We start from the raw sequence: 23,065 nt of genomic DNA, 5'->3' as shown, positions 1-23,065 counted from the left end.
TACATTAAATAGGCTGGAATTTATTTCAGTAAGATAAACCATTTAAACTCCTGTCCCCATACGTATTTCTAGTGCAATAGCATTCTCTGATCAGCCCATTACATAAATGGAGCTGTTTATGTTAAATAATTTGGGAGAGCCCAGCTTATATTAATCATAATGTGATATCATTTAAGGGCTATTCAGCAATCTTGGCTACCTATTACCTGGTGCTGTCAAAGCAACAGAAAGATCTAGAGTACAATTATTAATCAGCCAAAGTCCAATTTATATGATTCTCAGTGATTGCATGATAATTTTGACAAACCTGTAATTGCCATTCATTATATATTACTGATTCTGATGTAAAAAAGAGCAATCATGACAATATATGATTTTACTTTAATTTAATTCAATTCACTTGATAGATTATCCCAACTATGCATTATAAACATGTCTCCACTGAATGGTAAATATTGCTTCCAAGTTGCTTTCCTTGTTATATGATAGCTTCAAAAGTAATGACTTTGTTGACAATGCTTGATGAAGCAATTCAAATAGGAAACATTTTCACCCAACATCATTCTTCCTTTTTCCATTCTAAGACTTGGGAAACTGGACAGATATTTTTGTAAATACAAAATATGGAAACTTTTTTCTTTTTACTTTGTTGCTATATGAAATCAAGATCCCATGAAGATTTTGTATGGCACTATCTCCAGTACAAGTCATAGGGCATTGTTTTCTGTAGCCTTATTTATTCTGATGCCCTACTGCAAGTTGAGCTGCATGTGCATGTGTGTGCATGCCAGCCCGCTGCTCGCAGGGCCTGGTTGAGAATAGACCATGCCCTGGTAGTGGGCATTAGAGCACACAGAGAAAAAGGAACGTGTATCTCCATAGCATTTTATGATCAGTTCACCTTCAAAAGTATAACACATTACTTTGGTAAGTCCAAAATAAGAATGTTGTCCTGAGATGAAATCCACAGATCCAAGTCACTCTTTCTGTGTCCCTCTTAGCTATTAAACATCAGCCAGTTTCATTTTAGGTCCTGTGTATCATCTTTGTCAATATCATTCTTGTAGACTTGTCTTTTTAAAATCCATATCCAAAAACAGCCTGATTCTCAGTTCTATCCTCTTCTATCTCCTTTTTTCAATAGTAGCAAACAATCTTAAGAGAAATTTCTAAGTACATTGTTGCCAAATATCCTTGAATTCTTCCAAAGTTAAAATACTTTTCTTCCATTCAGTATTTGTGACTCCTCTCCTTTAATCATAATCTTTAGTTCAATTCTGGTTGCCTCTAGCAATGAGCCTTCAAGGTGTCCTCTTATCAAGTTTTTCTCTAATCTATAACATTTTCCCATATAAATATTTTTAAGATTTAAAATCTTCATGTATTTTTAATAGGATTTTAAACAAATCTCAGGATGGAGTCTCATTTCTTATTTTCAGTCAGTCTGGTCTAGTCCATTTATAACTTTCCAGAATCAATATTCTAATCTTTTCCTGCTTATTTCTTAATTTTTAAAAAAATCTTTAAGTTCTTAAACTTAGATGAAATTACTTTTGCTGAGGATTAAAGGAGTGTAACCCAGTGTAATAGAACATGTGCTTCAGAAGATTCATAGCATTCAAACAATAACTTGCAAGCCATTTCCAGATGTGATTAAGAGAGGAAGTGGGCAAACCCAGTGTCCATTTGTAGTCTCCAAACTTCAGCTTGGGCAAAGCTGACCTTCCCAGCTCCCCAAACTCTAAAACCTGCCAGATAGTATTATATTACAGACTAATTGTAGGGAGCATCTGCATGGAGCACTAAAGGCAATCTCAGGTCCTCCCTGTATATGGAGAAGAATTTCAAGGTGCCAATCCATTTGTCAGCTTCTTGTTCTTCTACAATCATCAGCTCTACTAAAAGCAAAGCCATCTGCAGTCTACCATTGGTTCCTTGGAAGTCAAAGATTGGGAACATATTCCAGAAGACTTTTTTTTCTTTGCTGGAATAGTCAAGAAGTCTTTTATTTAAAGTTAATATAAATTTTAAAGGGAAAGGATTCAGAAAGTTGGGGAGAGGAGGTTTATTTTTACAAGCTAGAACTTTTTTTTTTTACAAAGCTGTAACTTTGGTATGTATGATGCACCAAATCAGAATGAAATTAGATATATGCAGAAGACAATAAAAGCTTTGAAAAACTAATTCTAGAGGATGATTTAAATACTGATGCAGGTACACCGGGGGATAAAATAGCTTTTCGTAAAAATAAAACACAACTTTACTCTCTGAGACATTGCAGACATTAATGCAAAGGTATGTGCTCATGTTTTTGATATTTGAAGTATCATAAATCCTTCAAAAAAGGATTTACATATTATTCAGGTAGGCACCAATCTCATTTAAAGATAGATTATATTGGAGTTTCCAAAACAATTTTAATCGATTGGGCTGAGCAGAAATTGCACCAATCTGAATTCCAGATCATGTCTCAGTTATTATCGGATATAACTTAGAAAGCTCCCATTTGCTCATTTTTGGCATTTGAATTCTATATTGCTTTATAATCTACAAGCGATGCAACATCTGTTCAAGTTTTGATAAGCTTTTAAAATAAAAATTGTGTGGAGCAAAGAACAAGATGGAATGCCATGAAGGCAGTAATAACAGGGAAATGTATAAGCCAAATGAACAGGATCAGAAAGAAAACTACATGAATAATAAACGTATTATATTCAGAAGAAGAATGTAGACTATATGAGTAAAAGATAATAGAACAAGAGCATGCATTAGAAAGAAAAAAAGCTGGATATTTCAGATATCAACATCATTTCAACACAATATTTTATTTTTCAAGACAAAATATTAGGAAATCTCATGAGGTAATAAGCAGGGCTGCCCACTATCCCCTTTCTTATTTAATTTTGTAATAGAAACAGTAGTAGTAGCACTTTGTGGTAACGTTAAGGTAATAACGGGAGATAAAAAGAAGAGCTGATGTTAATGCATTGGCAGGCTGAACTATAGCCACTGTTAACAATGGCATTAAGAGAGTTAGAACAACAGGAGAGAACAAAGATCTCCAGAATTATTTATTTATTTATTATTGGGACTTATATGCCGCCCTATCTCCCGAAGGACTCAGGGCGGCTAACAACAATAAAATACAATAATACAAAAGTTAAAAAGAAATTAAATTAATAGCCCCAGTAGAATAAATTAAAATTAAGTTAAAATAATTAAAATCCCTGTCAGTCCAGGTCAGCCTGATGGAAAAGGAGTGTTTTGAGGCCGCGGCGAAAGGACTGGAGATCCGGGGCCATCCTAAGCTCAAGGGGGAGTTGGTTCCACAGGGCTGGCACTCCCACAGAGAAGGCCCTCCCCCTGGGGGTCGCCAGCCGACATTGTCTAGCCGACGGCACCCTGAGGAGGCCCTCTCTGTGTGAGCGCACTGGGCGATGGGAAGTCGTTCCCGGCAGCAGATAGTCCTGCAAGTATCCCGGGCCTAAGCCATGTAGGGCTTTAAAGGTGGGTACAAGCACCTTTGTGTGAAGTTTTCTAGTTTGTCAGGGATCCCTAGGACTGGAGTTGAGGTAGAATGAAATGCAAGTTTTCTTGGGGATCAAAGAAGAGTGCAGTGGTTGGAGTACAGGAACAACATGAAGTGTGTGATTCTAGATGACATTTTTCTATGAGCCAGGTTAGGAAGAGGGAGGTAGTGAGTGGTGAAGGGAGAAAGGGAAGCAGAACTGATTTGAAGTAGTTTCCTTGAGTACGAGGGGAATAGTCTGAAGGTTACCCCATTAATAGAGGATAAATGGGGGGATGGGGACTTTCAGATTTATATGTAATAGTGGGAGAATGTATTCTTACCAATACTCTGTTGGTTTGTGTCAGCTTTTTGAGGTAGCCTGTCTGTCTATCTATCTCTGTCTGTCTATCTATCATCTCTATCTATCTATCTATCTATCTATCTATCTATCTATCTATCTATCTATCTATCTATCTATCTATCTATCTATCTATCTATCTCTATTATATCTATCATCTCTATGTCTGTCTATCATTATCTATCATTTCTATGTCTGTCTGTCTATCACTCTATCACTCTATCTCTGTCTATCATATCTATCTGTCTGTCTATCTTTATCTATCTATCTATCTATCATCTATCTATCTATCTATCTATCTATCTATCTATCTATCTATCTATCATCATCATCTATCTCTATTTATCAAATATATTGGCTGCCCATCTTACCGTAGGGTAACTCTGGGAGGTTTGCAGTTACATATACAGTTAAAACATAAAAAGTTAGAGAAGAAGTGTACCCCCAATACTAAGTCTATTACAGGTAGTCCTCATGACCATAATTGGGACCAGAATTTCCATTGCTAAACAGGGCGGTGGTTAAGTGAATTGCACCCAATTTTAAAACTTTTTTCATCAAGGTTGTTAAGCAAATCACTGCAGTTGTTAAATGAACTGTGTGGTCATTAAGCGAATCCAGCTTCTCCCATTAACTTTGTTTCTTGGAAGCTGGCTGGGAAAATTGCAAATGGTGATTACGTGACCCTGAGATGCTGCAAAACCATTGTAGATAGAGACCAGTTGCCAAGCTTCCAAATTTTGATCAAATAACTATGGCCATGCTGTGGTCCTATGTGTGAGGACTGTATTTAAGCCATTGTAACTGCAAACAGTTAATAAATGAATGTTTGTAAGTTGAGGACTTACCTGTACACTATCAGAACCTTGCAAGTACAACTCTTCCTCCCTAACTTTTACAGTAGGCTTGGTAAGCTAGAAAAAGGTAGAATAGACAACATCACCACCAGATGGATCTGAAGCTGGCTGGCAAACTGTACTCAACGATTAGTCAATGGCACCACATCCACAAGGAGAGAACTAAGCAGTGGGGTACCATAAGGTTCCGTTTTAGGCCCAGTACTCTTCAACATCTTCATCAATGACTTAGATGAGGGAATTGAAGGGGAACTCATCAAATTTGCAGGTGACACCAAACTGGCAGGAGTAGCCAACACCCCAGAAGACAAACTTGAACAATGGACCCTATCCAACAAAATGAGTTTCAATGTGGAGAAAAACAAAGTCCTACACTTAGGCAGGAAAAACCAAAGGAACAAATACAGATTGGGCAAGACCTGGCTTAAAAACTGTGAGAAGAACCTTGGAGTCCTAGTGGACGATCACTTGACTATCAGCCAGCAGTGTGCAGCAGCAGCCAAAAAAGCTAATTCTGTTCTGTTCTATTCTATTCTATTCTATTCTATTCTATTCTAATTCTATTCTATTCTATTCTATTCTATTCTATTCTATTCTATTCTATTCTATTCTATTCTATTCTATTCTATTCTATTCTATTCTATTCTATTCTAATCTATTCTATTATCATTCTTGTATACTGTTACAGTTGATAAGGTGGGTAACTGTTAGGTGGATAATTGGAAGAATATGGGTAATTTGGTTTTTTAATCCCAATTGGCATCTTGATTTACTCTCAAGGAATCAAAAGAGGTCACAGCTCAAGTGACAGTGGAGTAAAATGAAAAAAAAATCTTAAGGAGTCTAACTACATACGCCAATGTAAGTTTACGTGGTGGCATTTGGGAGGCAAAGTGTCATTGCATCATCTCCTTTATTCTGTCAGTAGACTGTCGTCCAATAACTGTTTAGAGCCAGAGTGACTATTGTGATAGATTAGCATAGCATATTGTCAAAGAAATATTTTAATAGAATAACAGAGGTAGACGGGCTATTGGAGGATTTCTAGTCCAACCCCCTGCCCAAGCAGGGGGTGTCAAACTGCCGGGCCACAGGCCCGGATGCATCACGCCAAAACCGTGTCCACCACAATCCTGGCAATGGGAAAAAAGACACAATACATCATGACACGTCATGTCACGTTGCAAGTTTGACACCCATGCCCTATATCATTTCAGAGAAGTGGCTGTCCAATCTCTTCTTAAAAATCTCCAGGGATGGAGCATCCACAGATTCTGAAGGCAAACCACTGGTTAATTGTTCTCCTTAGTTCTAGCTTGATTGTGTCCTTGGATTAATTTCCATCCATTGCTTCTTGTCCTGCCTTCAGGTGCTTTGGAAAATAAGTTGACCCCGTGTTCCTTGTGGCAACCCCTCAAATATTGGAACGCTGAAAATCAAGAATTGACTTTTCATGGCCAGTGTTGGGGTCATTTATTTTTGAACTTATAACTTACCATAAATCTATGACTTTCAGTGATTTGCAAGAAAAAAAATTAAAACATCTATATGTATTTCCAGTGAGTGGTGGTTGGGAAAAGCTGGAGGGGTTGGAGCCATTGGGATTGATGGTTTATGTGATTTTTATAACTGTTAATGTGTTATTATGTCTATTTGTTGGCTGTTTTTGCATTTTGTGCATATTGTGTTGTTACTTTTACTGATGTATGTAAACTGATAAAAGTCACTTTTGACTGTAACAGGTACAAATCAAATAAATACATTTTTTTCATTATGTCAGAAGGAAAATCAGTAGTGGATAAATTCATTTGGAAATATTATTAAATGTTCCAATAAAATATAGTCTCATAAAAGTTTGTAGCTGAAGTATTCAACCTTATCCAAGACAGTATTGGTTTCAATGAGAGACAAGCACATGTTGGACTGCTGATCTGAAGCTGTTCTGATTCAACTGTGACAAATATTTATTTATTTATTATTTAAACTTGTATACCGCCCTATTCCCGTAGGACTCAGGGTGGTTTACAGGGAAAAATTAAAAATATATAACATACAAAGTTAAAATTGATTAAAACTAAGATTAAATTAAGTCCCTGAATTTAAACTAAAGCTTCATTAATAAATAATTAAAATCCCTCAGTCTGGGCCAGACAGCTCAAAAAACCAGGTTTTCAAGTCCCTGCGAAATGAGCGAAGGTCGGGGGCAGTCCGGAGTTCCGTTGGCAGTTGATTCCATAGGGCAGGCGCGCCCACAGAGAACTCCCTCCCCCTGTGGATCACCCGTCAGCAATCCTTGACCGGTGGTACCCTGAGGAGGCCCTCCCTGTGGGAGCTCACAGGACGATGGAAAATTGACGCTGGCAGCAGGTGTTCCCTTAGATAATCCGGGCCCATGCCATTTAGGGCTTTATAGGTCATCACCAGCACCTTGAATCTCACCCGGAGGGCAACTGGAAGCCAATGCAGCTCGCGGAGAAGAGGTGTTACACGGGAGTATCCGGAGACTCCCATAACAACTCGCGCAGCTGCATTCTGCACCAGTTGAAGCCTCCAAGTGGTCCTCAAGGGCAGCCCCATGTAGAGAGCGTTGCAGTAGTCTAACCGGGAGGTCACGAGCGCATGGGTGACTGTGCGTAGGGCATCTCGGTCCAGACGAAGCTGGGCAAAAGCCCCCCTGGTCACGGCTCCTATATGGTCTTCAAAATTGAGCCGCGAATCCAAGAGGACGCCCAAGTTGCAAGCCCTATCGATGGGGGTAACACCTCACCCCCCATCATTAGTGGTGGAACAACCTGGTTTATCCAAGATGCCGGTATGCACAGCCACTCAGTCTTGGCAGGATTGAGACGAAGCCTGTTTCTCCCCATCCAAACCCGGACCGCTTCCAGGCAACGGGACATCACATCGAGTGCATCACTGGGTTGGTTCGGGGTGGAGAGAAAAAGTTGGGTATCATCAGCGTACTGATGATACCCCACCCCGAAACCACGAATGAGCTCACCCAGCGGTTTCATGTAGATGTTGAACAGGAGGGGAGAGAGAACCAACCCCTGGGGGACTCCACAAATGAGAGACCTCAGGGCGGACCTCTGCCCGCCCGTCAACACCGACTGCGAGAGGCCCAGGAGGTAGGAGGAGAACCACCGTAAAACAGTGCCTCCCATTCCTAACCCATCCCAGTCCCCTGAGATGCTGCAGTAGGATACCATGGTCGATGGTATCGAAAGCCGCTGAGAGATCTAAAAGGACTAGGACAGAGGAACATCCCCTGTCCCGAACCCACCAGAGATCATTCACCAGTGCGACCAATGCCGTCTCCGTGCTGTACCCGGGCCTGAAACCCGATTGATACGGGTCAAGATAATCCGTTTCCTCCAGGAACAGAGGGAGCTGATGCGCCACCACACTCTCAACAACCTTCGCCATTTATATATATACAACTTCCCGTCAATAAATTCAGGTTCAAGATGCAAATTAATAATTGTTAGGAAAAAAATGAATTCACTACGCACACAACCCTTAGCAGATTTACCCCGTAGCAGATTTATTTTCTTTGCTGTGTTCAGATTCCCCTTCAATTGCCCACTTCCAGTTTTCATACTTTGAAGTTATGTGATAATGGAAACTTATCTTGATGTAGGCTATTATATTGAAGAGATTCTTGATTTTAGTCATCTGTTGATCATCCAAATCATGGGTAACGTTTTCTGTGTAGCAGGTGTACAAATTATGGTCTTTTCTCCTGTTTTTATGAGGTATCTAACACATTTTTACTTATTTCCCCTTGCTAAAGTATTCTTCATTCTCTGTTTAAAAGACATTTTTGTATTATGCATCCTTCTCTGTTTTTGCTGGTGGTGGGTGTCTGTTTAGCCATGTGTTTCACATACATTTTCTGCCAAATGACTAGAACTGAAGGGTGATCAAGTGGCACCACATTTGTTATGGAAATGATTATTAGGAAAAGTTAGTGAATGATTGTGTATAGCCATCTGTGCGTATGTCTTTATGCCCAGATTCTTATACGGGTGGATGGATAGATGGATGGATGGATGGATGGATGGATGAACAGACAGATAGATAGATAGATGGACAGAGAGATACAGATACAGATATACTATAGATAGATTCACTTTCCTAGGCTTCTGGATTCTGTTCCACAAGCAAAAAGGAATCTTGACTGTTGCATTATTCCTTTTCTTCTCTCCTTTTTCTCAGGAGAAAGGGGAACATTTTTCTTTGTAAACCCATTCTAGAACCTCTTTCTAGCAATTCACTTTAATGGAGTTATGGTTAAAGAAAGTAGCTACAGAAAAACAATCAATGTAGGGTTTCCTGCCATAGCAAAAAAGCAAGGGATTTAAATAGGTAGCACTCAAACACACACAAATGTAAATGGAGCATGTAATGAGGAGACCACTTGGCTTTGGCCATACTGTGTTTTTTTATTCTTACCAAAATGTTGAGTTCAGGTAGCCATTGGGGTTCATTTTGTTTTTGTTTCTATGTGTTCACAGACTTCATAGAAATATCAAAATAATTATTGCTTCTAATGTTCTCTGAGGCCATAAATGCTACCATACAAAGAAAAGTTCCTTCTTCCCTCCTGCTTACTATAAGCCCTCATTAGCTAAAGCCCTTTCCTTACTTGCTGTTGTAAAAGCTTTTCCTCAGCCCTGCAATTAAATTGTTCAGACTTTCATTTAGAAATCACAACTGAGAAAGAAATGTAGATTTCAGCTGTTGAAACATTACCACTCTGACTTTAATTAAATAAAATCCATTTGTGTAGGGTGGGGAACAACATTGTATTGTACTGATGTAATGTGCACTTCGCTGTCTCTGTCTGATCTTATTGTGAATACAATGGACCACATCAAACTATGTGTTTCTCCTAAAACTCGCCTATTTCGTGTAGACAAGCAATAAATACTTGTCTTGTTTGACAATTATAGTGATATATTAATTTTGGCTTTTCTCAGATTCGTATTTTTGTAAATCTACCAGTTTAGGGGTCATCAATATTTAGTGCCAATTTTTGTTGACAATTAAACTTGGGAATTATTTAGCTTATGTTTCCCCAAAGAGAAATATTTACATTTGTGATTTTGCTTGTTATATTCAGCTTTTCATTGGGTGTAAAACAAATAATTTATTTTAACATTATTTTTCAAGGATATTAAGTGGGAGAAGATGAGTTCTGTTCCTACCTTAGACATGGAAATCAGCTGTATGACTTTGGGTCAGTCAGTCTCCCTCTCTCAGCCCAACTCTCCTCACAGGGTTGTTGTTATTGTGGGTAAAACAGTAGGAGGAAGATAAGTTGGATATGTCTGTGCCCTGAGGTATTTGTAAAAATAATAAAGGCAGAATACAAATAAATAAATAAATAAATCCTCAACTTGCGACAATTCATTTAGTGACTGTTAGAAGTTACAACAGCACTGGAAAAGGTGACTTATGACCATTTTTCACACTTATGACCTTTGCAGCATCCCCATGGTCACGTGATCAAAATTCAGATGCTTGGCAACTAACTCATATTTATGACGGTTGCAGTGTCCCAGGGGCCACGTGATCTCCTTTTGCAACCTTCTGATAAACAAAGTCAATGGGGAAGCCAGAATCACTTGACAATTGTGTTACTAACTTAACAACTGCATCGATTCACTTAAACAATGCGGCTGGAAAAGTCGTAAAATGGGACAAAGCTCAGTTAACAAGTTTCTCACCTAACAACCTAAATTTTGGGCTCAATTGTGGTTGTAAGTCAAGGACTACCTGTACTACACTTTTTACATGTTTCCCTAGGATGTGCTGTGGACTGACAACCTGCTTTGAAAATTTGAAGAAGAAAAAAGTGTGAATTGTGAATAAGATGGCCACTTTTTTCTGTCTCCATTTTATCATTGCTCCATTGGCACATTTGTCTCCCTTCAGCCCTCTAGGTCTACCCAGGCAATTGACATGGTACAATAGGGGCAGATTTATTCATTTGTCCTCCTGGAGATTCAACTAGAGCCTTGGTGGAGCAGTGGGCTAATGCCTCCTTAAGTAACACCAGCTGCCTGCAATTAGTGCAGGTTCGCATCCCACCAGGCTCAAGGTTGACTCAGCCTTCCATCCTTCCGGGGTAGGTAAAATGAGGACCCAGATTGTTGGGGGCAATTAAGCTGAGTTTGTAATAATGCCACTTGGGGTGTGTGTGAAAGCCCTAATAAGCAGGCATATACATAGAATGAAGGCTACTGCTAAGTTTGTAAAGCCGCCCTGAGTCTTCGGAGAAGGGCGGGATATAAATGGAATTAAAATTAAAAAAAATAAAATAAAATAAACTACATAACTGAGGAAGTAATATCTGGGTTACAGATGGGCAGGTATGAACTGATGTGCATTGGACCAAATGAAAGGCAAAGTATCCTGAAGTCTAGCAGCATTGTTTTTTTCAATGGCAGCAGTTCAAACATCTGAATTTGAGTAATATATGAGAAACACGTATATGATAAATCAGTGGTTTCTTTTGGGCTAGTATTTCTTTTTAAACAGCAATTCCTTTCAACCTAGGCTCAGTTGCTAAGAAAATGAAGTTAATGAATTTCAAAAATATGCATTCCTGTATATTTTTCTCTTTTAGCATTGTTTTAAAGGTCACTGTATCTGGTTAACTCCAGATATCTTGAAGCAAGATGGAAACTGGGGAGCATGGAGTAAATTTGGTGCCTGTTCCCGAACTTGCGGAACAGGAGTGAAATTCCGGACACGCCAGTGTGACAATCCACAGTAAGTTGAACCTAATCAAATTATGCTCTTTGATAATAAATTTTGTTCGAGATGTCTTCAATGACTTTAAAATAATGTTGTTAAACTATCACAAAATATTTTTAAAATTGCTTAGTTATGATTAGGCCACTGCCTTGCTCTTGAATTTGTTTCACTGTGAACCTTTCGGAAAGATAAAAATCAAACAGATTATGCAATGTTGTTGCAGACTGTATTGCAACATGTAATGTTTTCTTATTGTCGTTCCTTTTAAAAGAGTAAATTTGTTGAGTTTAAGATGTCTAATTTAATAAATGTCAATCTGTTGTGCATCCTGCTTGGGAATTCTAATGAATGAAAGTAATAGTAATGCAATACATTTTATAAATGAATATTGGCTATGATCAAATATAACCCTGTTATACTTTGCCAAGTCATTGTCTTTTTTTTCCCTAATAGGCATTCTGCATCCAAATTTATAAACTGCAGAATAGTTTAAGATGCAAGTGATCTATACACTTCGTGTTAAAACAAAAAGAGACTTACTGGATTTTGTCTGTGTGTGAGATTTCCCTTTCTAATATAAGAAGCATATATGTAAATGTTTGATGTGGTGTTTGCCTGAAGTAATGAAAAACTAGGTATCTTTATTTCCACTAAAATGTCTTCAAGATCGGTGTTGCTGCAGATTCACACTTATTTCATGTTTCGCAAGGCAATTCCACTGATTTTACTGGAAGAAACAATTTTTAGCTCTATAGATTTCTTTGTACCAAATTTAATCATAAATCTAAAATCAATTGTTTGAAATGAATCATGAAATCATTTTATAGGTATCATGTTTTTGTGTTTACTATTGAAGCAAGGGATGATATAAGAGAAGTTTATTTTTGCCAGAAAGCCAACTTCTTGAGTATTCAGGGATTTAAAGGAATAGCACTTCTGATGCTATTTTTTTAAAAATATCATTGTTATGGATTTTTCATGTAAAGTAATGAAATCTAAAAACAGAACAAAAGGCAACATGAGAAAATGCAGGCATAAGTTAAAAGGTAATATAATAAATATTTGGTCCATAACCTCCTTAATAAATTACAGTAAGATTTAGGAAATTAAATTATCCAAGCAATAAAATGAAAAATTTAAACTGGGTATTAACCTGTCAAGGAGATACCATAATCACTTCTAGTACTTAATCTCTCTTAACTGCTGAAAACTGCCATGAATTGCCATTGACTGCAATAATGATAGCACTTAGACTTATATAGTGCCCCATAGAGCTTTACAGCACTTTCTAAGTGGTTTGCAGAGTCAGTGTATTGCTCCCAACAATCTGGGTCCTCATTTTACCAACCTTGGGCAGAATTAGCTATGGCTATGGGCAGAATTAGCCTGCACTCTACATACTTAAGAAATAATCTTTACTTCTTCCTGCTTGCTTGATTCCCCACATTCCCATTGAAAAGTTCCTTCTGGCTACTGCCCAAATTGACCCCGAGAGATGGCTGGGCAGGGACAGGAGCCTCTCTTCCAAATTTAACAAGAGGCCCCTGGTGTGTTTTTTAGCTAAATGTTTTGTGGGGTTAGGGAGGGGGGTGGGTTTACAGGTTCGGTTGGAAACTAGGGGGGTTCCACCAACCGTTTCTCAGACCAGGTCAGGGACTGATCGCACCGTGGTGGGGGTTGGGCTGGGGGCCTATGGGGCCCCGGAGTGGGGTGTGGGATTGTCTATTCCCATGGTGGTTGGGAATGGCCGCAGGTGTATGAACAGAGGGCCATATCAATATCCGGGAGTGCGTCCCCGCTGTCTCCAAGCGGTGATGCGCTCCGACCCTCTGATTTCAGCACGTGGTACCGGGAGCGAGGATGAGCAGCCACCTGAGCTCAGGCTCGTGTATTTTAATGCCAGGTCCGTAATGAATAAAGCACCTCTCATTCGTGATCTGATTGAGGAGGAGCATGCGGACCTGGCTTGCATTACGGAGACCTGGTTGGGCCCAGAGGGCGGGGTCCCCCTGGTTGATCTTAGCCCATCTGGTTTCCGGGTGCTGCACCAGCCTCGGGCTCAGGGTAGGGGCGGTGGAGTGGCAGTTGTTGTGAGGGAGACCTTATGTCCGCGGGAGGCCACCATAGTCCAGATAGTCGGGTGTGAGTCCCTCCTCCTGAGATGTGGCCCTAGAGCTCAGTTGGGCTTGCTGCTGGTGTACGTTTCGCCTAGTCGCGTGGCAGCAGCCCTGCCTGAGCTTCTTGATATCCTCTCAGGGTTGGTGGTTGAGTTCCCCAAACTTATAGGTTTGGGTGACTTCAACCTACCATCCCTGGGGGGATCATCTGAGTTAGCTCGGGAGTTCATGGCTTCCATGACGGCCATGGACCTGATGCAGGTTATTCTGGGCCCAACTCATGGGGGGGGTCACACGCTCAATCTGGTTTTTCTATCCGGACGGTGGTTAGATGATCTTGGGGGGGGTTCTCCAATTATTACACCCCTGTCATGGACCGATCATCATCTCCTGCAGTTGGTCTTCCATTTTGCCACTCCCTGTCATGGGGTTGCTGAGCCAATAAGATGGTTCCGTCCTAGGCGCCTTATGGACCCTGAGCGGTTCCAAATGGGGCTTGGGCCCCCACCTGCCTCCTTTGCTCACAGCTCGGTCGATGCCCTAGTGGAAGCCTGGGAAAGGGCAGCCACAGAGGCACTTGACCAAGTTGTACCCATGCGGCCCTTGACCCGACGCAGATCCCAACGGGCCCCATGGTTCTCCATGGAGCTCCGCGAGATGAAGCGTCGGAGACGGGGCCTAGAGAGCTGTTGGAGATCCAGCCGATCCGAATCCTACAGGTTACGACTAAGGTCGTTTACGAGAACTTATCTCGCGACGTTGAGGGTGGCAAGGTCTAACCACTTTGCCACCCTCATCACGTCCGCAGATAATCCCCCGGCCGCCCTGTTTAGGGTAACTCGCTCTCTCCTTAATCAGGAGGTGAGGGAGGAACCCTTGCAGGGTCGAGCCGAGGAGTTTAGTCGATTTCTGTCGGACAAAATCGCTCGGATCCGGACCGGTTTGGACTCCGACTGGGCAGAGTCTGACGATGAGGATACGGGCAGCCTTGTCGATTTAATCTGGGAAGAGTTCGACCCTGTGACTCCTGAAGAAGTGGACAAGATCATGGGGAAGCTGAGCTCCACCACGTGTTTGTTGGACCCGTGCCCCTCCTGGCTGACTTATGCGGCCCGGGATGGGACACGAGGCTGGCTCCAGGCTGTTGTGACTCAGGGCCAGCCTGTGGGTCCGACAGCCGGGTCCGATGTATCGGAGGACTCAGATGTGGGGGAGGAGGGAAACGAACCGGCTGATGATGATTTGGAGGCTTTGCAGAGTCCTCAGCCGGGGACCTCTTCTCAGCTGTGTGAGCCCGAGAGTGCGGAGGATGATGACCCACAGCTGGCCCTGTTCAAGGACGCCCGACGCAGGAGGCAGACGAGCAGGGACAAACAAAGAAAGACTATGGGACTCCTCGGGAGGAGGCACAGGGAGACCACGCCCTGAGCTCTCTATAAAAGAAGTGTTTGGGGAGGGGCTGGTTGCTGAAAGCAACTTTTCCGCTTGAGAAGACAAGCTCTTGTGTTTTTGTTAACTGCGTAATTAAATCTTGGCAGAAGCCTTTTAGCCTTGGACGCTTTCCAGACTCTTCTTTTAATTAGGGGTTGCGAGAAGAGGGCTGGTTCAGAACACAGGCAGTGATTACTGCCTCTTTGAGTCAGGGTAGTTTTCCCGCCGCCTTGAAGGAGGCGGTGGTGAGACCCCTCCTCAAGAAGCCTGCCTTGGACCCAGCAATTTTAAACAACTATCGTCCGGTCTCCAACCTTCGCTTTCTGGCGAAGGTTGTTGAGAGCGTGGTGGCGCAGCAGCTCCCTTTGTTCTTGGATGAAGCTGATTATCTTGACCCGTACCAATCGGGTTTCAGGCCCAGGTACAGCACGGAGACGGCATTGGTGAATGATCTCTGGCGGGCTCAGGACAGAGGTTGCTCCTCTGTCCTAGTCCTTTTAGACCCCTCAGCGGCTTTTGATACCATCGACCATGGTATCCTGCTGCGACGTCTCAGGGGGTTAGGAGTGGGAGGCACAGTTCTCCAGTGGTTCTCCTCTTACCTTCTGGGACGTTCGCAGTCGGTGTTGGCAGGGGGGCAGAGATCGACCTTGAGACCTCTCATTTGTGGAGTTCCTCAGGGATCGGTTCTCTCGCCTCTCCTGTTCAACATCTATATGAAGCCGCTGGGTGAGATCATTCGTGGTTTCGGAGTTGGGTATCATCAATATGCCGATGATACCCAGCTTTTTATTTTGACCCCAAACCACCCCAGTGATGCCCTCGACGTGATGTCCCGCTGCCTGGAGGCGGTCCGGGTCTGGATGGGGAGGAACAGGCTTCGACTCAACCCTGACAAGACTGAGTGGCTGTTCGTGCCGGCATCCCGGGAAATTCCGATTATTCCATCTCTGGCCATGGGGGGTGAGCTATTACCCCCCGTAGATAGGGCTCGCAACTTGGGGGTCCTTCTAGATTCACAGCTCTCTTTGGAAGAGCATATTGGAGCTATGACTAGGGGGGCCTTTGCCCAGGTTCGCCTGGTGCGCCAGTTGCGGCCCTATCTAGATCGGGATGCCTTGCGTACAGTCACTCATGCGCTCGTGACTCCTCGTCTAGACTACTGTAATGCTCTCTACATGGGGCTGCCCTTGAGGTCCACCCGGAGACTTCAACTGGTGCAGAATGCAGCCGCGCGAGTTGTCTTGGGGGCTTCCCGATACTCCCATGTTACACCTCTGCTCCGCGAGCTGCATTGGCTACCGGTTGCTCTCCGGGTGAGGTTCAAGGTGTTAGTGATGACTTACAAAGCCCTTCATGGCATGGGTCCGGATTACCTACGGCAACACCTGCGGCTGGCGTCAACTTCCCTCCATCCAGTGCGCTCCCACAGAGAGGGCCTCCTCAGGGTGCCTCCGATCAAAGAATGCTGATTGGTGGCTCCCAGGGGGAGAGCGTTCTCTGCGGGCGCGCCAGACCTATGGAACCGCTTACCGGTCGAGCTCCGGATGGCCCCCGACCTTCGCTCCTTCCAGCACGATCTCAAAACCTTCTTTTTTGAACAAGCTGGCCTGGTCTGACGGGATGGGGTTGGGTTTTTTATAATTAGTTTTAATTTTTAGTATGTATTAATTACTACGGGCATAGTTGTTTAATCACTTTTTAATTTTTGTATCCGGTTTTGTATTATGTATTGCCCTGTTCACCGCCCTGAGTCCTTCGGGAGAAGGGCGGTATACAAATTAAATTATTAAATTAAATTATTAAATTTCTGGTGTGGGTTTTAAGGTTATTAGGGGCTACAGAAGGGAAAGGACAATTTCTCCCAGCTTTGCTTATAGGATCTCTTTTTTAAGCATGAAACCTTCATTGTATCTCACCCACAACTATTTCAGCATTCACATAGTATATGTTTGGAGTTTCATATATATCCATATATCTCATTAGAGCATGGTTAATTTTTTTATATATTGCATATATTGAGGTTAACAGCACACAACTGTGCCTTCCTTCCTCATATATGTCAAGTGTTCTAAATGGAGTTTATAGATTTCAGAAATAATTGGAAATTAATCCTGGGACTGAACAATAAATAAAGGATAAAGAATCTGTGGAATTCCAGACACTGTTGACTGCAGTTCTTTAAATCCTTGAAGTTTTTTGCATGGAGTCCATGGGAATTTGAATCTAATATCTGGAGAGGCACCACTTTTCCATCTCCAATAAAATGCAATGGTCTATTACACTATCAATCTAAAATCATTCATTAGTATTACTTCTTCTTTTCCCTAGCCCTGCTAATGGAGGCCGCACATGTTTTGGGCCAAGCTATGAGTTCCAGCTATGCAATAGCCAGGATTGCCCTGATGATAATGAAGACTTCAGAGAGGAGCAGTGCAGGCAGTGGGATCCTGTTTTTGAATATCAGAATATGAAGCATCACTGGCTCCCATATGAACATACTGATGGTTTGCACGATTTATCTTTTTAAATTTCATTATTAGCAGAGCAGACTAGTATAACTCTGCCCAGTTTTGAAGACTGGAATGTCCTGTATGCAGAAATACTGCAATTCATTAGCATTAACCCTCAGATCACGGGTGGGCAACTAGGGTCCCTTTAGAATCTATGGACTTCAACTCCCAGAATACCTGAACCAGCCATGCAATGAGCATGCGATTCATATTAGGAATGATTTAGGCTGCTGCATCACTCAGTTTAGCCATACTAGTACTTTAACTTGAATTAATGTATATGCTATGCATGATTGACGGTGATAGCAAATAAAGCCTTTTTGTAGAATTGTATTTTAAGGGTTGATCCATTAAGATGGGAGAACTACTTTCTCTCACTTTATGCCACGAGGCATATTGGAATTTCAGTACCCAGATCTGTAGCCAGGAAGGCTTTTTGATTCTGCTAACCTGGAACTCTTAACTACCCCTGATGAGGATGAAGTGGGGAAGCTGACACAAACTATAAGTTTCCCTATTAAACATTTGGTTTGAAGTATAGTCCCAATTTCTAGAATATGGCTCTATTTTTTTGTCCTTGGACAAGTTGCTTGGAATTTTCGACCTCACCACAAGACTTCTATTAAATCAACATTTATAAAATTATCCAATGAGAAGATAAATTTTGCAAATATTTTTCCTTATAGCTAAAGAAAGGTGCCACCTGTACTGCGAGTCCAAGGAGACTAACGATGTGGTGTATATGAAAAGATTGGTACATGATGGAACACGTTGCTCCTATAAGGATTTGCACAGTATCTGTATGCGAGGAGAATGCCTGGTAGGTTATATGTGTTTCAGGAATTTCTTTTTCCATTTTTCTATCTGTAGGAGTAATATTAAAATTATAATGAGCCATGGTGGCACAGTGGTTAGAATGCAATATTGCAGGCTAATTCTGATGACTGCTGACTGCCAGCACTTCGGCAGTTTGATTCTCATTGGCTCAGGGTTGACTCAGCCTTCCATCCTTCGGAGGTCGGTAAAATGAGGACTCAGATTGTTGCAGGCAATATGCTGACTCTGTAAAGCACTTAGAGAGGGCTGTAAAACACTGTGAAGCGGTATATAAGTGCTATTGCTATAATGGGCTAGTTTTTCCCCTTCCCAGACTAATTTATATAAAGATTCTATAAACTATAGAAATGAAATTGAAAAATGATTTTAAAAGAAATCAGATGTGTAGTACTTTACTGTTTTATTGGAAGTGGCAGAATATTTTTTAAATCATAATATTTATTAGCAGTGAACTTAATCCTCAGGAGGGAATTGTTATATGTGAAAACAACTATTTAAAAGGAAGGTATTTGTTGAAGTGCAACAATTTTTAAAGGGGAAAAAAGTCATTACGTGGAGAGAAAATTCTCCAAAGGGTCCCAAGAAAAATAGCTGTGCTCTACAACTGTAGAATGTTTAGAAGGTTTAGAGATTTAAGATGGCAGGAAATGAAATGGTGTGGTGAGAGACACAGTGCGGTGTTGTGAATGCATTACTTAGTTTAAGATGGCTCTTAAGCATGTTTCTAAATTTATTCAAGGAAATCATGATTGCCATCTATAAGCACATGCACTAGATCAGTCATGTCAAACTCATGACATCATGTGACATCATGTGACATATTGCAACTTTTTCCCCATTGCCGTCAATGGGGTGGGCGCAGTTTCGGTATGACACATCTGGCCCGTGGGCCAGAAGTTTGACATGCCTGCACTACACTAGATGAAAACATAGATCCAGCAGTCAACTAGACTATTCTTGAACTCTTCTTTTAAAACTTTTCTTTTAATTTTTAGTGCATGTTGGAATGTTCCATAAGGACAATGTTTAGAAAGAATACCTGTTATTTAGTGCATTGTTCATGTCCTTCTAATCACAGAGATGTCAAACTCATGATGTCATGTGATGTCGTACAACGTATCAGGACAGTTTTGCCATTGACGGCAATGGGGTGGGCATGGCTTCCAGATGAGGCGTCTGGCCTGCAGGCCAGGAATTTGACACCTCTGTTCTAATGGTACTCTGAGCCATCACAACATACATGATTTTCTTGAAGCACTCTGGCAATTCCCAAAGTTTTACCTATACCCCAAGAAAAGTGACCCTAATTTAGATTAAGATTCAGTGTTTGCCATGTGATACAGTCATTCTAGATACACTTGGGTGCAATTTTCAGCAATTCTTAATCAGAACCATACCTACCATTCAGTTTTCAAGTTATCTGCTTAAAATAAACCTTGTGTTTCATGATATGTAACTTGAGGAAAAACTTGCTGAAGTGTGATGTCTTTAAACTGAGAGAGAGAAAGAGGAGCATATGGTTGTTTTGGGTGTTATTTTCTCAGGGATTGTAGATATGAAACTCTAGGTCTACCATTTTCACTATCTAAAATAAATGTGAAAAAAAATAAAATATCTACTTAAACTCAAGTTCTGAAGAGTGTTCTTCTGTTCTTGAAATAAGGCTCCGTGAGACTACCAATATATTATTTCAGGAACATACTTATATTTTAGTTCCGAATATCCTGCTTAAATATCCTGATTTAGTTATCGTTCAAAAAAAAAGGAAGACTCTTACAAACAAAACAAATGGATTTTTTTTCTTTGTTTCAGAAAGTCGGCTGTGACAGAGTAATAGGCTCATCAAAGCAAGAAGACAAATGTGGCGTGTGCGGTGGAGACAACACCCATTGCAAAGTGGTGAAAGGAACATTCTCCAGGGCACTAAAGAAACAAGGTTGTTCTTATTTAAATATAATATCCTTGCCCCAGAAAAGTATGCATTTAATTTTAAAAGGATTTCAAAATTCCTTTAACAGCCTATTTCCTTTGCTGCATCAAATGCTACTCTTTGAATAGGCTCTGATGGAAACATGTTTTTTAAATAAAATCAATATACAAAGAATACCCTAAAATGTATGTGTCTGAGACATGTTGTCATATAACGATGTCTTCGGGTACTCAAATTGTAAGATAGAATCCTATGTAAGTCTACTCACAAAGAGTATTTTGAATCTGACTCCAAAGAAGTGAGTTTCAGACAATAGCCTTAATTTAATGCAGATATTGTCACATCTCAACACCTTTGAGGAGATTCTATCAACTATCATCTTAAAGTGAAGAAATAAAAAAATCCATACCCAAACTGTGGGAGATAGATATTTTCAGACCTGCTTATATCTCTGTCCCCTTTCAGTCTTGCCTATGGCTTCTGTCCTTCCATTCTGGCCACTGTTGCGACTCTTTATATGAGGTATTAAAAGGGAAGCAAATCAGCCCTGCATTCAGACCACCATTGGTTCTTGCTGAAATGCTTGTCCGTCTTCATACCTCATCCTTAAAACCAGAGTGTTGAATATGGAGCGTTGGATATATGCAGGCTTTCAGCTTTCTTGGTTGGTCATTCTAAACTAAGGTTGTTGTCTGGCTCTACAAAAATTTTCCACTTTGCCTAATGTCTATTTTTTTTTAGGGAGGGTGAAAAATCTTGTCAAAGAACGGAGTCCTTCAAGTTGGAAGACAGCCCAAAAGACAGAACTGAACAAATAAACTGAGATCCATGCATAAAAGGATCCTCATTTTAAAAGGAAAAATATCAGCTTTCCTTCGCTACCCAACCCTGCATGCTCAGGAAAAAAGATGATAGTGAGCCTTTAAAATAGATGAAATGACTTAAAATTGTGCAGTGATCTTGATTCAAAAAGGAAAAGTTAATTGGGAGCAAGCAGGGATGTACGCACCACAGCTTCTGGTTCCTTGTTGTCTTTAAAGAGTTGCCAACAGATGTGATGTGGACATCAGCGTGCACTCTGAATCACCTCTCTTTTTTGAGTCTGGTTCAAATGCTCCATCCGGTGTTTACAATTATTACTTTATTTCCTGCTTTTAGTTTTCCAGGGAGTGCAAGATGATTTCTATGGAGCTACCCTATTTTATTTTTACAGAAGCCCTTATTACTAGGCTGGAGTGAATTGTATATTATGCATTTACACCCTCTCTCTCTTTTTATTTTCTTGTTCAGTTTCTCTACATCATCAGTATGCCATGTTTTTACAAAGAGAAGGAGAAAACCAGATATCAGAGGAAATAAAGTCAGAGGGTCAATAGTTAATATGGAACACCACTTCCATATTCTTTGTGTAGCTCCTTTATACTCTGTACAGTTAAAATGACATGGCAACATTGAAGGGGGTTTAAAGGAGGAGTTCCAGGACGTTCAGGGTTCAGAGAGCTAAACATTTTGGTTGAAGGAGCTGCAAATGTTTAGCTGCCAAAGAAAAGACCAAGGGTGGTGTATCAACTATAGGCTAACTGAGTCATGGTGGCGCAGTGTTTAAAATGCAGTATTGTAGACTAACTCTACCCACTGTCAGGAGTTCAATCCTGATCAGATCAAGATTGACTCAGTCTTCCATCCTTCCGAGGTTGGCAAAATGAGGACCCAGATAGTTGGGAGCTATATGCTGACTCTCAACACTGCTTAGAGAGGGCTGTAAAGCACTGTGAAGTGGTATATAAGTCTGCTATTGCTACAATTATCTTAAAAAGTGGTCATATGGAGATGTCTTGAAACAGGCTATAGGATAAAGACCAATGGGCTGATATTAAGGGATTCAGGCTGTATATTAGGAATTTCCTGATGGTAAAAGTCATAAAGCAGTGGGTGAGTAGTGGGCTTCCCAATGCTGGAGGTTTTCAGGTGAACTCTAGATGAAGTTCTCAGGGATGATAAAAGTGATTCCAGCACTGAATAACAGAAAAGACTAGGTTATTTGTAAAGTCCCTTTTAAATATATCGTATTGATTTTATTCTTGATATTTTATTTTTTAAGAGTATCTTGTGATTTTAAAGTGTTGTAAACTCAGATGAATAAACCTGGTTTTGAAAGGAAGCATCCACATTCTTTAGCAAAGAAACAAAAGGTGGCTTAGAACTCACAAGTTAAAACGGGCAATTTCTTCATGGCTAGAGGCTGCATGGAATATTTGTGGGGGGAGACTGAGAGAATCTTCTCAGCGGACAACAAAATGGTGCAAAGAACAATAACAACTATATGAAACCAGTCTTAGAGCTCAGATTGCCATTTTTATGCTTTTTCTGATAGCAAACAGTGCCACCAGTCTTTGGCAATTGTGATTTAAGTCAATTCTGGAGCTGCAAAAATCTTTAAAAGGGAGTTAGATTGCATCTGTTATATAAAATAAAGTAATAGCTATAGCAAATATTAATGATTTATTTTCTTTTGCTTATAAACGTTATTGTTAATAGTTTTAATGCTTTCTTGCAGGCTACTTCAAGATGTTTGACATTCCAGCTGGTGCAAGGCATTTACTTATACAAGAATCTGATGCCACTGTTCATAATCTTGGTACATATCGTATTGCATCATATTCAGCTTTGAACTTTACAGTACTAAGTAACTTGGTACCTGCTCTTTGAAATAGTATGTCTAACTTTCCTAAAACTTGGCTTTGAA

At 40.9% G+C, this 23,065-nt stretch overlaps 1 protein-coding gene across 1 annotated transcript in view; it reads left to right on the top strand.

Annotated features, from left to right (window-relative positions):
- Positions 1-23,065, top strand: part of ADAMTS2 (ADAM metallopeptidase with thrombospondin type 1 motif 2) — a 269,901-nt gene that overhangs the window by 225,971 nt on the left and 20,865 nt on the right. Inside the window, exons 11-15 of the mRNA XM_081319671.1 lie at positions 11,361-11,506; positions 17,371-17,546; positions 18,239-18,372; positions 20,202-20,325; positions 22,877-22,957. Coding sequence (XP_081175797.1) covers positions 11,361-11,506; positions 17,371-17,546; positions 18,239-18,372; positions 20,202-20,325; positions 22,877-22,957 — 661 coding nt within the window. The remainder of the gene's footprint in view (positions 1-11,360; positions 11,507-17,370; positions 17,547-18,238; positions 18,373-20,201; positions 20,326-22,876; positions 22,958-23,065) is intronic.

The sequence above is a fragment of the Vipera berus genome, assembly GCF_964194415.1.
Source record: "Vipera berus genome assembly, chromosome: 2".
Classification (NCBI taxonomy): Eukaryota; Metazoa; Chordata; class Lepidosauria; order Squamata; family Viperidae; genus Vipera; species Vipera berus.
Note: the sequence above shows the minus strand (reverse complement) of the source record. Positions and strands in the feature narration are given on the sequence as shown.